The sequence below is a fragment of the Notolepis coatsorum genome (genome assembly GCF_963971535.1).
Source record: "Notolepis coatsorum genome assembly, chromosome: 9".
NCBI classification, from domain to species: Eukaryota; Metazoa; Chordata; class Actinopteri; order Aulopiformes; family Paralepididae; genus Notolepis; species Notolepis coatsorum.
This window is the reverse complement of record NC_140173.1, coordinates 136,875,425-136,889,967: the sequence shown is the minus strand read 5'-3', so window position 1 is coordinate 136,889,967 and position 14,543 is coordinate 136,875,425. Positions and strand designations below refer to the sequence as shown.

General features: G+C 40.6%; 1 protein-coding gene across 1 annotated transcript in view; it reads left to right on the top strand.

Annotated features, from left to right (window-relative positions):
* Positions 1-11,051, top strand: part of oprm1 (opioid receptor, mu 1) — a gene marked incomplete at its 3' end in the record, with an annotated part of 53,254 nt that extends 42,203 nt beyond the window's left edge. The window contains 1 exon segment of the mRNA XM_084322016.1: positions 10,972-11,051. Within this exon segment, the coding sequence (XP_084178142.1) occupies positions 10,972-11,051 (80 nt within the window).
* Positions 11,052-14,543: the final 3,492 nt, after the last annotated feature.

The following is a 14,543-nucleotide window of genomic DNA, read 5'->3' as shown; positions in this document are numbered from 1 at the left end:
AGCCATAATTTAAGATATAGTTTATGCGTTCGCAAATATGAGAGCTCTATCATTGAAGTGGGTGGTGGCACGCAACGGGGTTCCGGGGCACCGGACCCGTGTCATGGAAAGTGTTAAGTGGTTGTCTTAGTGTATTTACCTTGTTTGTCCTCCCCTACCTTTTCCCCTGATTGAATATTGTCGTGGGTTTTATTCCCCTTATTATTTAAATAAATATCACTTTACCTTTGAAAAACGTATTGCTTATTGCCAGGCGGGACGCGTGTATGCCTCCTACAACAGAACTGCGTTTCCGCGTTCGAGTTTTGCGCTCTGATTGGCCAGGTCATGTGACATGTGCGCAAATCGTGGGACAGCAAGTTCTGCGCCTATTTCCGGGTCTAACAGCCTGCAAACTACCTGGCGTTCTATCGCCATGCTCTAAGACAAACTCTAACCTTAACCAACTTCTAAAGAGTGCCTAAGCTTAACCATCGGAATCAGGGCAGGCGTTCTATCGCCATGCTCTAAGACAAACTCTAACCTTAACCAACTTCGAAATAGCGCCTAAGCTTAACCAGTGTAGAAACTTGTGGTCCCACGATTGGGCGTACATGTCACATGACCAGAAATGACCTGGCCAATCAGAGACGCGGAAACGCAGTTCTGTTGTAGAAGGCATTCAGGCTGCCGGGTCGCGTGTAGCTTATTCCCAGCGGAAGAGTGCGTCGCGTGCTTCCGCATTTTCTCTGATTGGCCATGACGCCGATGTGACCACGGCAGCGCGAGAGAGCTGCAGCGCGGAAATAGGCTGTCTATTGCCATTCTCTAAGACAAACTCTAACCTTAACCAGCTCCTTAACAGCGCCTAAACTTAACCCTTCTAACCTTAACCAACTCTGAAACAATGCCTAACCTTAACCATAACCAACTCCGAAACAATGCTTAAAGTTAACATGCCTAAACTTAACCGGCGAACGAATGCACGTTAAAAAAATAAAAAATTCAAGGGATTCGAACTTGTCACCAACGGACCAGAGGATCCACACCACAGCAGCGCTGCCAGTTGAGCTAAGCGTCAAATGAAAATCATCAGGGATTACGGCTACATAATGCCGCAAGCTCTGCCGCTCCGCTCTGCGGCTGCCGCGCTGCCGCGGGGCGTGTCGCAGCCAATCAGGGAAAACGCGGAAGCACTCAGCAGCACTCTTCCGCTGGGAATAAGCTATAGGCTGCCGGGACCTGTGCTTAAAGCACTCACTGGACGAGCTGGCTTCACAACAGCCCGGTCCAGGTATAATTTGTTTGGTCATCAGACCTTTGGTTGGGACAATGAGGAAGATGAGGAAGAAGTGACACTGTTTGAGTGAATGTATCATGGAGACCCAGCGGTATGGGCAGATGTAGTGGCAGATGTGTAGCAATTATCCTGTGTCTACTATCATCATTCACCAGGTCCCATCTGGGGAACCTTAGCGCCTAGAGAGAGGCAATTATTAAATTCCATAGCAACAGTTAATCAAATAATGTTCACCCTACCAGTATTCAAGACTGCCTCCTACCCACACTACCTCACTCCAACCCTTCTCTCTCTCTCTCTCTCTCTCTCTCTCTCTCTCTCTCTCTCTCTCTCTCTCTCTCTCTCTCTCTCTCTCTCTCTCTCTCTCTCTCTCTCTCTCTCTCTCTCTCTCTCTCTCTCTCTCGCAGTGCCTCTCCTGGCTCAACATTGCTTTGTCACATTACCTAAGGGTTCTGTACTTTAATCCTGTCATTCTGTTTTGAGATGTGATAATCAGACAACTTATCAACGTGTTCTGTGTCTCGAGAACTCAGTCGCACCCCCCACTCTAAACCTATCTGAGATCAGTCTGACCGGTGAATAAGTATGTATTCTACTGGACTCAATCAATATTAGAATCAGGGTCCATATAAAGACAGGACAATAAATGGAATAAAATACATATTAAAAATACCATGAAAACACTATAAAAAAGGTTTAAAAGAGAAAAAGATAGAAAAGAAAATAGAAAATACAGATGAACGTACAGATTCAAATACAGATTCATGTACATGTTAAAATACAGATGAATGTACAGATTAAAATACAGATTAATGTACAGAATAAAATACATATCAATGTACAGATTAAAATACAGATTCATGTACAGATTCAAATACAGATTCATGTACAGATTAAAATACACACAATAATAATAATAATAATAATAATAATAATAATAATAATAATAATAATAATAATAATAATAATAATAATAATAATAATAATAATAATAATAATAATAATAATAATAATAATAATAATAATAATAATAATAATAATAATAATAATAATAATAATAATGGTGAGAAAGGCCCAATGTCCAGGGATGTACTAATAATACTATATTGCATATAGACAACTATACCAGTGTTTCCACAGCTGGGATGGAAAAGGTGTTACTAAACTATTATTAACTTGAAAATTTGGGACCTTTAATCTATCCAGCCAGATTCTTTGTAGAACTTTTGACAGTATGCTGAGTTATGGGCCTGTAGTTTTCTAGGCTGCCAGCTTAGTCCATAATTACTGGCACTAACAGAGCAGACCATATTGAGTGTGGTAACAAGCCTTGAATCATAAAGCCAGTGAAATAGCAAGGAGAGGATCTATCCTGAGACTGGTATAGTTAAGGTGTTCAGCAGTAATATGATCTAGACCACTTGTTTTGTCATCCGACAGCTTGTTTATAGCATGGTATACCTCATGTGATATAATCATCATTGCGTCATTACTCTCAATGTTATCCGCCTTATACAAATCACTTTGGACAGTTTATTAAGGTACTCATTCATTCATTCATTCATTCATTCATTCATTCATTCATTCATTCATTCATTCATTCTGTAATGCTGTCACCATAACTCAGCAATATTGTCTGATCCAGAGATTTCACCTACAGTGCATGGTGGATATGTTATACAGTTGTTAATAATGCAGAATTTATGCTCAAGCATCAAAGTGGTAGTGCTGCTAGTGACCAAGGCCAAGGAGCCCCCCGGCGTGGCCTATGTGGCCAAAGATGTAACTGAACGTCGGGCAACACGGAGGAAGGAGCCGCGATAGACGTTGAAGTGTAATTCACCCTTAACTCTCAAGGCTTTCCAGAAAACTAAAGCATTGTTACTTAGCAGCTTCTCTGGCCATAGAATCAGCCCTCGTGGCTTTGCTCATGTTTACAAATGAAAAACGTCCAAGTAATGACAGACAAAATGCTCTCCCCACACTCAGGCATTCTTTCTGTTGACGTCTTCCCTTTAACTCAATGGAGGCCAAACCCGAGATAAGTCGGGTTAACTCGCCATGAGTTGGGCGCCAGACCCGAGATTTCTCTGGTTTTGGTAGTTTATTCCTTTATTCGATATTTTTATTCATTATTCATCCAGGGACCTCTGTGGTACCATAGGGAATGAGTCTGAGGTCGCCAAAGTGCAATACCGGCCGCATCTAGCTAGACGGCGTTATCGAGCACTCTTTGTAACATTGTATCTTGGCCTGTGTAATGGCCAAATGTCTCCGGTTAAATTTTTCCTTGTCGGGCGAGGCGAGCGTTTCATTGAAGCGCGTCAAATATCCCCGATCCATATGTTGTGGTGGGTTATGCTGTCGACCAAATGGACATTGGATGTACCAGATGGCGATCAAACAATTGGAATATTATTTTTGGAATACTCGCAATCACAGGTAAGGACGATCTGACGTAAATGTTTGCTTGATCCTGCAATGCTTTTATACCGATCGGGCTGATAAGCGTTTTTAGTGTTCAATACGAATGCCGTTACTGACAATCAAATAATCAGAAACGACCCCCCCCCCCCCCCCCCCTTTCATGCATTCATGATGGAACATAATACCTATGATATAGATTTGATTTCGGAATAGCGTGTACAGGCAAGAAACAACAACATCTATAGTGGAATTGACGTATAAGGCTATAACTCAGCATTTCATGAATTACCCTAGACCGCTCTAAAACCATACTTATATTCACCACGGTATAACACGGGAACGTATGGATGGAAACATTTATTCTTTTTCACATATTGAACGATAGATAGGTGATGTCAAATGGGCCATAGTATTGTATCCATAGCTATAATATAGAATATAGTTATAGCTCTACAAACAAGGTGATGCACTCCTATCGTTTAAAGCGCTGCCTATAGCTAGAGCGGGCCCCGACTAATAGCTGGCGCTGAATGAGTTAAGGGAGACACACCGCACCTGTGTAGTAGAGCAAAATTCAAACACTTTCTTCAGGGTGGCTGGGTAGTGGCTGAGTTACCTCGGGATTCATCAGTCATCCAGATGAACACAATTGTCAGTGTTCGCAGGTGGGAAGCTGGTAGTGTATGAGTCCTGGTCATTGCAATAGTGTCTCCTGGGCACCTGTTCAGCAGGGAGGGGAACTGGGGGAGATAGTGTGAACTTCCAAACTTCTGTGTAGTGTGATGTGTGCCGAAGGTTATCCTATAACCCTAGTTATATGAGTAGATAGCGAGCGCTCTGCTCTATGGGAAATCCCCCTTTAGCATAGGGCTGCTTGAAATAATTTAGCTACAATGCACCTGTCCGGCCACGCCCACTCTCGCCCATTAAAATACCCATAAAACAAATGTAATATATACAAAGTCATTGTCGTATATTGGAGTAGTCAAAGATAGTTAACCAACACTGTTTGCTTAATGAAGAAAAGATTAATAGAACAGGCTTCCCTCCAGCTCCACTAGCAAGGAGGGAAAATGAGGTTTCTGTCCACAACAAAGGTGTTTTGTTTATCCCATATTTATTAAATGTGGAGAGACCCTGGAGAGAATGTTTGTGTCAACACAGGGAGACAAAGATAATATTGTGCATTACATGGTTATCCAGACATATTCACCCTGGTCCAGTGCAGTGACCTTACATTAATTTAGTCAACAAACAGTTGTTTATATTCAGAAGCAAGGTTACTCACGTATGGCACAATCTCATGATGGGACGTAGGAGGTTCAGACTGGCTGTCTGACCTAACCTAATATTTTTAGATGTGGTTTTTATACTCAATATGACATCATACACTGCCTGGCCTTGCATGGCCAATCAAAAGTTACATTCAAAACATTGGGTCTCATTCCCCAAAATTTTCCAAAGAGTTCTCTTGGAAGACTTATCTTGGAACCGACTGAGACAGAATCAATGACAAGTTCACTCTGAGTCCCGAACGTTTGATTGATTGATTGATTGAAAACTTTATTAACAGATTGCAGAATGGGTACAATACAGTACAGCTCAATACACACAATTGTTAAGGGGATGCAGACCAGAGAAAGACTTTCGTCTTGTTTACATCAGGGTCCCCCATTTTCAATTCATCAGGACATATATGACATACTTGACATACAGATAGTCAGTACTGCTACATCTATACATTTATGACATACCAGATTTGCAAATACAGTACTGTTTGTGATACAGAAGGAGTCAAGAAAAGGGAGTATATACATTTGACGTAGAAACTGTACATTGGAGGAGGTTGGGTGGGGGGGGTGGGGTACATTGGGATATTGACAACTATACTGGGTAATTTACATTGGAGGTGGTTGGGGGGGGGGGGGGAAACACTGTATAAACAAGCTAAACTGTACAATTGAGGGGGGGGGGGGGACACTGTACAAACAAGCAAAATTGTACATTGGACTATTGACAACCATACTAGGAATGACTGTACATTGGAGGGGGTTGGGTTAGGATATTTACGTGCTGGTAATATGTCTTAAGTGGCTCAAACGGTCGCACCTGTGATATGATCTGATATCTGCTTGGAGAATGGCATTATGTCTTAAACTCGAACGCGCGTTCCTGTCTAGGTCATTTGCATACAAAACAATGCCTCCAGAGCTCCTTATAAGGCAAAGTAATGATGCAGCCGGTTAGAAAATGGATGCGGAAGTGCCTTGCGGGTCTGCGGCAGTGCCGTCTGGGAGAAATGCAAGTTGCGACCCATCGAAATGAGATTAGATTAATCTATTGTCATCATATATAGTACAGCTCGTGGTACACCTGCCGCAGCGCGCGCGTGCGCAGTCAGGGCCGGACTGGGGAAATAATTCATACCGGGAGATATAGCGCGAAATATAGCCCCAATCAGGCCACTTTTTAAGCGGGGGGTCCCCCACCAGGAAATGTTTTGTTACAAAGACTTAATTTCCTGCATTCTGGTGAATTTTAGTGCATGTGAATCACAAACTAATGAGCCAACAATTGCTTAGTACAATGTACTGTTATGGACCTCAAATAAAATTGTTGTGGCACTAGCAATGCTACTCTCTCCACCTTCAAAAAGAAAAAAGCAAGAGCACAAAATATTTTTCTATTTACTATTATAATACAGTTAACCACTCTCTCCTGTAAGGGCCTTTCTTTTTCTTTGTTTTATCCCTCTCTCCTCCACCCTTTCTCTTTCTTCCACTGTCCATCTTGACATCAACGTTAATTGACTTTCGCTCTACTGTATCTCTCCCGAGTCCCTCACTACCTGGCTCACTGCCTGGCTGTTATTCTGCATCTGAGTGCCGTCTGCCATTCCATTCGCCACCTCCGCTGTCAATCAGTTGTATCGCCTGGTCCCGCCTCCACCACTCACAAGCGGCAGCACGGCTCCATTGTGTGTGTGTGAGATCCACGTGAGGGAGAGAGAGTCAGATAGTTCTCAACTCTGTCGCAGACAGTGAAATCCTGGTTGTTCCCCACCCACCTAGGTTATCTAACTATCGCGCCGCGCCGCCGCCACAACTAGAAACAATGGCCTGGCAAAAAAAAAAATATATATATATATATAATAATGTTTTTTTTTTTTTTATATAATTTTTTTTTTTTATCTGTGCAGGCCAGGCCACCGGGAAAACTCCCGGTGCTCCCGATGGCCAGTCCGGGCCTGTGCGCAGTACTGTAGCCTACGGCGTAATGAATGAACGCAGTATAGGCTTATTATTCCATTAATGCCTACGGCGTAATGAATGAACGCAGTATAGGCTTATTATTCCATTAATGCCTATGGCATAATGAATGAACGCAGTATATGCTTATTATTATTAATGACTTGTTGCATTAGGATTTAGTAGATATATGCTCTGCCCTACGTACAGTATAGGTACAGTCTGTATACAGACTGTACTTATACTGTACGTAGGGCAGAGCATATATATAGTATCTACTAAATCCTAATGAAACAAGTAACTAGAATATATTAAACCTATACTGTTCATTCATTAGACACGTCGTAGGCCATACTGGCGCACACAAGACGTGTTATGGAATATTAATGCAGTCTATTTCCATGCGATTAGCTTTAGTTCTTATTTATTTATTCATCCACTGTCATTTCAGTGTTGGTGTATAGGCTATATAGTGTATTTCAATATAAGTTTAATTGATTAATGATATATTCAAAGTAATGCAGGTTTATATCAAACAAAGGTCTGTGCATTGTATACCATTAAAACAGATATGTAACAAATAAGAAATACAAATTCCACAGAAGGCATTAAATAATTATTATTTTCAATCATTTCACAATAATTGCATAATTGTGTTTGAATATCTGAGTAATTAAAGTAATTATACATTTGTCCAAAATAGCTGGTTCAGATATGATTAATCCAGCTGCCCTGTGATCAGATGAATCCATATTATTAATTTTTCCGACATCAAATGCATAATTTCTTATCGTACAAATATTGTCATATTTATTTTAATTATGATTAAGTAATTAATTCCAAGGAGGCCTGTAGCGTTGACATGAAGGAATCACTATGAGAACACAGTTTGTCAAGTTAATAACATTTTCAATTAGTCAATCAATCATAAGTGTGCTCCTCAGCATTCTTAAATCTGCTCTCAGCCACGCTCAAATCTGATCTCAGGAAAATTTGGGGAATCGCGCTACCAGCCCTAATATGTCTTAAATGGGCAGAAATCTGCCTAAGAGGACATTTTTGGTCATAAATCCGTTCGGGAATGAGACCCATTGCTAACGTCTAGTACGTTTAGCTAGGTAATGTTAGATATGGGTAAAGTAACGTTAACGTTAGTTAGCTAGCTTGTTATCAGTGCAAGTCAATGGCCGTCACGTGTATTAGGCGACAGCACTGAACGATAGGCGTTCTACTGGTAAGTGCAGTTCTTTTTTAACAACAAATTAAAAACCTTATAATTACCTTTATTTCAACCAAAAATGCTAGTGATAGAAGGGAACTAATTTTTTGCACAAATGGAAAGCTTTCCAATGTGCATGCGGCAGAATTGTTACAATAGCCGATAATCCATTTTCCCAATGATAAATCCCTATATGGGTGGACCTTGCGGGCAGTCCAAAGTGACGTCAGACTACACCTCCCTATACTGCTTGGTGGGTACGGTATCACAACAGGGACATACAGCGCGATATGCAATGACCCAAAACGTCACAGGTGGCTCCAAAACTAATATTTTGTCAATTTAGATCAAATTCACGTGTAAACAAATACCATTTCTAACTCTGTTACACGATGTTGACAGCCCCCCTCCCCATATACCATATATACTCTGAACTCTTACTAGTTACGCTGCTGGTCAGTATGACTAATATGATTACACACCTTGTTGTCGACACTTGTTGTTGGCTTCTGTTTAAGGGGAGCAGCCATTTGAATGAGAAATGCTGACTTTTAACAGGCATTTCTCCAACAAATCATCAACTGACAAATACCATTGTGTGGGCTACAATTGTGTTGGCTACAATTTGAATAGTTGTTTGTTCTACCAATTGAAAGTATCATTTGGGACTTTGGCATTTTGTGAGGGAAGTTGTCCAAAGATAGTATATTTTCAGTACTACGTTTGTTTACCAATGATTTTAAGTGTTATTAGCGAAATATGAGTTCATAAATATATCAGCGCATCCCTGCAGAAACCGGATGAATTAGACGCGAGGAAGTAATGCGTCATGAAAGCGTTGTAGTCTTAAGAGGAGAGGGCTTTCAATGGACATTGACGTTTCATAAAACTACACTACCCAGCTCATACCAGCCTCTGTGAAAGCTGCTGAAAAGATTATTTGCAAAAAATCTAATTATCTTTGTGATTATATCTCACGGGTCAAACAAACCTGAACGTTATTGCCAAAAATTTGAATGTCTAGAAAAAAACTAGTTCTCAATCTGATGAAAAATGACAGAGCTATTTACATTATAAGAAAGTAACTGTACTTACAGTAGATTTCAGTCTTTGCTGCAATTTTTCACCTCTGGTCAATGTTAGCATGGTGTTATTCACCGTCAAAGATGGAAACAAATTAAATAATAATAATAATTTATATTCTCCTTTGGTTCATTACAATTTACTCAAGTGTAATAACAGACACAATATTTCAGACACTGGGAATACATTCCCTGGGGTCCATAGATGTCCCTAGATACCAAGAACATGCAAATGGCTTTGTAGAAGTGGAGCAATCTTCCATTTACTTGGGTATGCTGATTGATTTATTGATTGAAAACTTTATTAACAGATTGCAGAAATGGGTACAATACAGTACAGCTCAATACACACAATTGTTAAGGGGATGCAGACCAGAGAAAGACTTTCGTCTTGTTTACATCAGGGTCCCCCATTTTCAATTAATCAGTTCATATATGACATACATGACATACATATAGACAGTACTGCTACATCTATACATTTATGACATACCAGATTTGCAAATACAGTAGTTTGTGATACAAAAAGAGTCCAGAAAAGAGAGTATACATTTGACGTAAAAACTGTACATTGGGGAAGGTTGGGTAGGTGGGGTGGGGTTGGGTGGGTGGGGGGCTGTACATTGGAGGTGGTTAGGTGGGTGGGGTGGGGTGGGGGGGGGGGGGGGGGGTTGGGTAAGAGGGGTGGGGGGGGGGTAGGAGGGGTGGGTGGGGAACACTGTACAACTGTACAAGCAAAACTGTACATTGGAATAATTGACAAAGCCATACTTGGTCATTTACTGTACATTGGAGGGGGTTGGGTTAGGACATTTACAGGGGCCAGTTTCGACTTGCAGTCTCCCGTATAGGTGTTCTTTGAGAGTGGTTTTGAAAGTGGGTAGTGATTCACATTCCTTTACAGCGTTGGGTAGGGCGTTCCACGTTGACGTGGCATAATTGCGAAGCGTGTTTAGTCCCTTGTTTGAGCCAAATCTGGGTTTAACATGATTTGTGGAGCTCCCTCTGGTGTTGTGATCGTGGTATTCACTGACCTTTGGAAAGTATTTTGATGTACTTTTAGGCGCATTTTCTGAAAATAATGGCAAGTGTGAAACTGCCTTCTGAATAGCATTGTGGGGGCGGAGCTCCCATTTCATTACATTACGGCAAGACGTTTGCCCTCCCTATCAATGTGTCAATGCTTCATACAGCTTCTGCTCTTTCAATGTGTTAATGCTTCATACCGCTGCTGCTTCTGCTGACATTATTCTATGTATGTCATCAAAAGCATATTAAAACTCTACTCATATAACTATTCAAATTGTTTCTATATGTTCAAAACTATTCATATTTGAATAATATGTATGTGTATAATATACAGTATTATCTATGGATCAAATAATGTGTTTCAAATGTGTGCAGGTGTGATGCACTTCCAAGCCTCCAGGCTTCCCGTCTTCTGTAACCCTTGGTTTCTCTCACTCTACTTCTGGCCTAGCTACTCTCTCTCTCTCTCCTAAGTACAGGATGGGGTGCAGGTGTGTGAAGAGGAGCAGCTGATTGAAATCTACCGCGGCTGATTACTCTACATATTTAGACCTGGCTCAGATGTCACGAGTCTGCCAGATCGTAGTTTCTTATTTACCAGTCAGGCCTTATAGTATTGCGCATTATCATTTTGCAGTCCTTGTTCATTTGCTTTGCCTAACTTGTCTTGACCTCCTTTGCTCACAGTCCGCTCCCTGGCTCCACATCCTGCTCCCGAGTTCTGGATCCCCGTGTCTGACCTTCGCCTGCCCGAATTCTCAGTGTGAATCTCCTGGACTGTCTGAGAACCCGCTCCCGGCTACGACCCCCTGCTTTTCTTTTTGTGAACAAATTTTTTTTTATTTCTTTTTATTTTTTGACATGACATACAAATATTTACAGTAGACCCCCTGCCACTCGCCTACTCCCCTGGACTGTCTGAGAACCCGGTTACAGTATTCTCCCTTTTCCCAATAAATGTCCGCTATTTTGGTTTTCTCTGATTCAACATCGTCTCTGCCTGTTTGTGTCTGCATCTGGGTTCTTCTGGCTATATAGTTCAACCGTTACATGATGTTCATCTCTACTTTTCTATAGTATACCCGAGTCAAACAATGATCGTTTTTAGGAACATGAGCGAACGAACGAACGTGTGTGATAAGTGTGATAAGTAAGGGTGTGATAAGTAAGGGAACATTTATGACCGGGGGGCAGGCTAGAACCTCGAGCATGAAATTCAAACCAGTTCAATTACCAGTATGGTATTGTTAGAGGAGACAGAAGGCAGCTCCGTGACCTAAACTATTTAATACTTTTAATAAACAACAACAATAATAATAATAGCCTAATAATAATAATAATAATAATACTATTTTGATTTGATTTTTAATTACTTTGAAGTTTATTTCAAATATGCAACATAAAAAAATAACAGATCAAACAAAAAAGTCAAACAATTTTCTTTTGTCATTTACATATTTGAAAAAGAGTGGGAAGAAGCATACAATGGAATTGGCTCACTAGAATGGCGTTTGCCACAATATTTTGTCAGTTACGATGACTTTCTATCTACCCCTGACAGTTCAGTTACATCCACAAGCTCAGCAGAAAACCCCTGAATGGACATAACTCACAGCTCCCACTGTTTCTCTCTGTCCTGTTCTTCATAAACCATACAGAACGGACGGTCGAAGCACTTGAACCTGCTTACGTGTGACTTTATTAAACTCAGACTGTCATTACATTCGGCTCTAGTCAGCTTACTAGTGGTCTGAGGCAGCAAAGGTATGACATCAGTTTGATCTGGGCAAGATAGGTTGCTGGCAGATATGCTGAGTGAGGCACACTTAGCAGAGCGCATTGAGACAGTAGCTATTTCTGCTGAGAGACTGAGCTAAATTCAATCTGCTACAAAAATGGACACAAAGTTACAGAGGGTGACAAATAGGCTTCCTGACAGGGTGGCCACGGGAAGTGACAGCCCTGCCCAACAGACATTCAGCGATACCACTCATTCCGGGATGGTGTGTGACGTTAGTGTTCAGAGGAGAGAGAGAGAGACAGCAGCTATACCTGACTCACAAAGAGATGATATGACTTGTTGTATCCACTCCTCTCAACTTGGAGTAAAATAATAATAATAGATCAAATTTCTATAGCGCCTTTCATAGAACCCAAGGTTGCTTCACAATCAGGACAAAAAATAGGGCTAGGGAAGTAGGGGGGGGGGAAAGGGGGATGAGGGCAGGTAAGGGATAATGGACCTAATCTAATGTAAACTAACTGATGGGGAAAAGCCTTGGTGAAGAGGTGTGTTTTAAGAGCAGTACAATGAATGTCTACTGGCCAGGGATGAATGAGTACAGACTTTCATCTCCAAATGTGACATATGCAGGTCATAATAGATCATAAGCAACAAAAAGAGATACACAGCTGGAGCGTACAGAGAAAGTGCTTGTGATGTACTGTATAACAAGACTATGTTAGAGGCAGTGATGGGAATTATGGCTCTTTGAAGGGAGCTGGATTTTTTTTTTTTTTTTTAGCGTTTATAGCTTTTCCTGGTCAAACATGACCGACAGATACAGTGAGGGTGAAACGGGAGAGAGAGCAGGGGAAGACATTTGGCAAATGACGGCGGGTCCGGGAATCGAACTCGGGTCAGCCGATCCGCGATGCAGCGCGGTACATGGTGTGCTACTGGAGCGCCCCCCGGGAGCTGGATCTTTTAGCTCTGTTCCTTTCCAAGAGCCATTCAAAATAACAAGTTATTGTTGTTCTTTTTTTTGTTGTTGAAGATTGTTGGTAATCACTAGGATAATGATAGGATACTATTTGGATCAGATTCAAACTTCGATTAGTTAGTTTTAAAGTCCCTGGAAACAAAGCCATCATTAAAATGTATGTATGATATCTAACATGAGTATGACACCTCTTAAGCCCTAGCCCTATTTTCTGAAAATCCGCCTAAAAATACATACCTAAGTAAATGGAAGATTGCTTCACTTCCACAAGCGTCATTTGCATGTTCTTGGTATCTAGGGACATCTATGGATCTCAGGGAATGTATTCACAGTGTCAGAAATATTGTGTCTGTTACTAGACTTGAGTCAATTGTAATAAACCAAAGGAGAATATAAAATAATAATAATAATAATAATAATAATAATAATAATAATAATAATAATAATAATAATAATAATAATAATAATAATAATAATAATAATAATACAAAACAAATTATATATCTTTGAAGGTGGTAACATCATGCTAAGATTTACCAGACATAAAAGAAATGGCCACTGAGCTCATCCAGCACCTTCTTGAGATCACATGTACAAGATATCTAAGCAAATTAATAAAGGGAAGATGATTAAACAGAAGGTTTTGTAGATACAGTATTGAATTCTGCCATCTGGACACATGCTATTTGAAATATGATTATAGAATATAGAATATCAGGCATATAAATGACCGTATTATGGCCAAGTCGCACATCTATGGATCAGGCCAAATCTCCCCTTTCTAATGGCAGAGTTCAATCTGGATTTAGTATCATCAGCGTGCAGCAAAAACCATGAATGAAATCTACTTCTATGTCCTTACTCTTGGCTACATTTGGGGGGGGAAAACGCAACATTAATTCATACATTCTGTAGAGATGGATTTATGGCGTGATGTCATTGTCGGTCCCTTAACACATTAACTGCCACGCTTATATCCATCAATGTATGATCACTGCCACCAGTCTAAGCCTATGGAGATGTTCACCTTCTTTGCAGGGCTATAACTTTTTAAATTGTATTGCTAAATTGACATTACTATGGCCCATTCAACATCGATTATCTATCGTTCAGGATGTAGGAACGTTATACTTTTTCATTCAAATATTCATACGAAAATACCGTCTAGAATATAAGTATGTTTTTATCGTTTTCTGCAGTAATTCCTAGAACGCTAGTTATAGGCCTAAACGCATAATATAGATTATCGATTGCAGTTTATTCGCGATACACACTATATAAAAAAATCCAACTGAATACGATCCTAAACGTTATGACTCATCATGCGCGGATGAAAGGGGGGGGGTCGTTTATAATTCCGTGATCGTCAGTAAATGCTTTATGTAGTATGGGTGATATATTGATCAGAGCGGTTTGCATTGAAAAAAATAAACCATCAAGCTGAAAGTAACGTTACTGTCCTCTTACCGTTCGCCGATGAGACTGGAGGAAAAAGATCCCACTTATTTGATGTTGATCGACTAGATCCATTTCCGG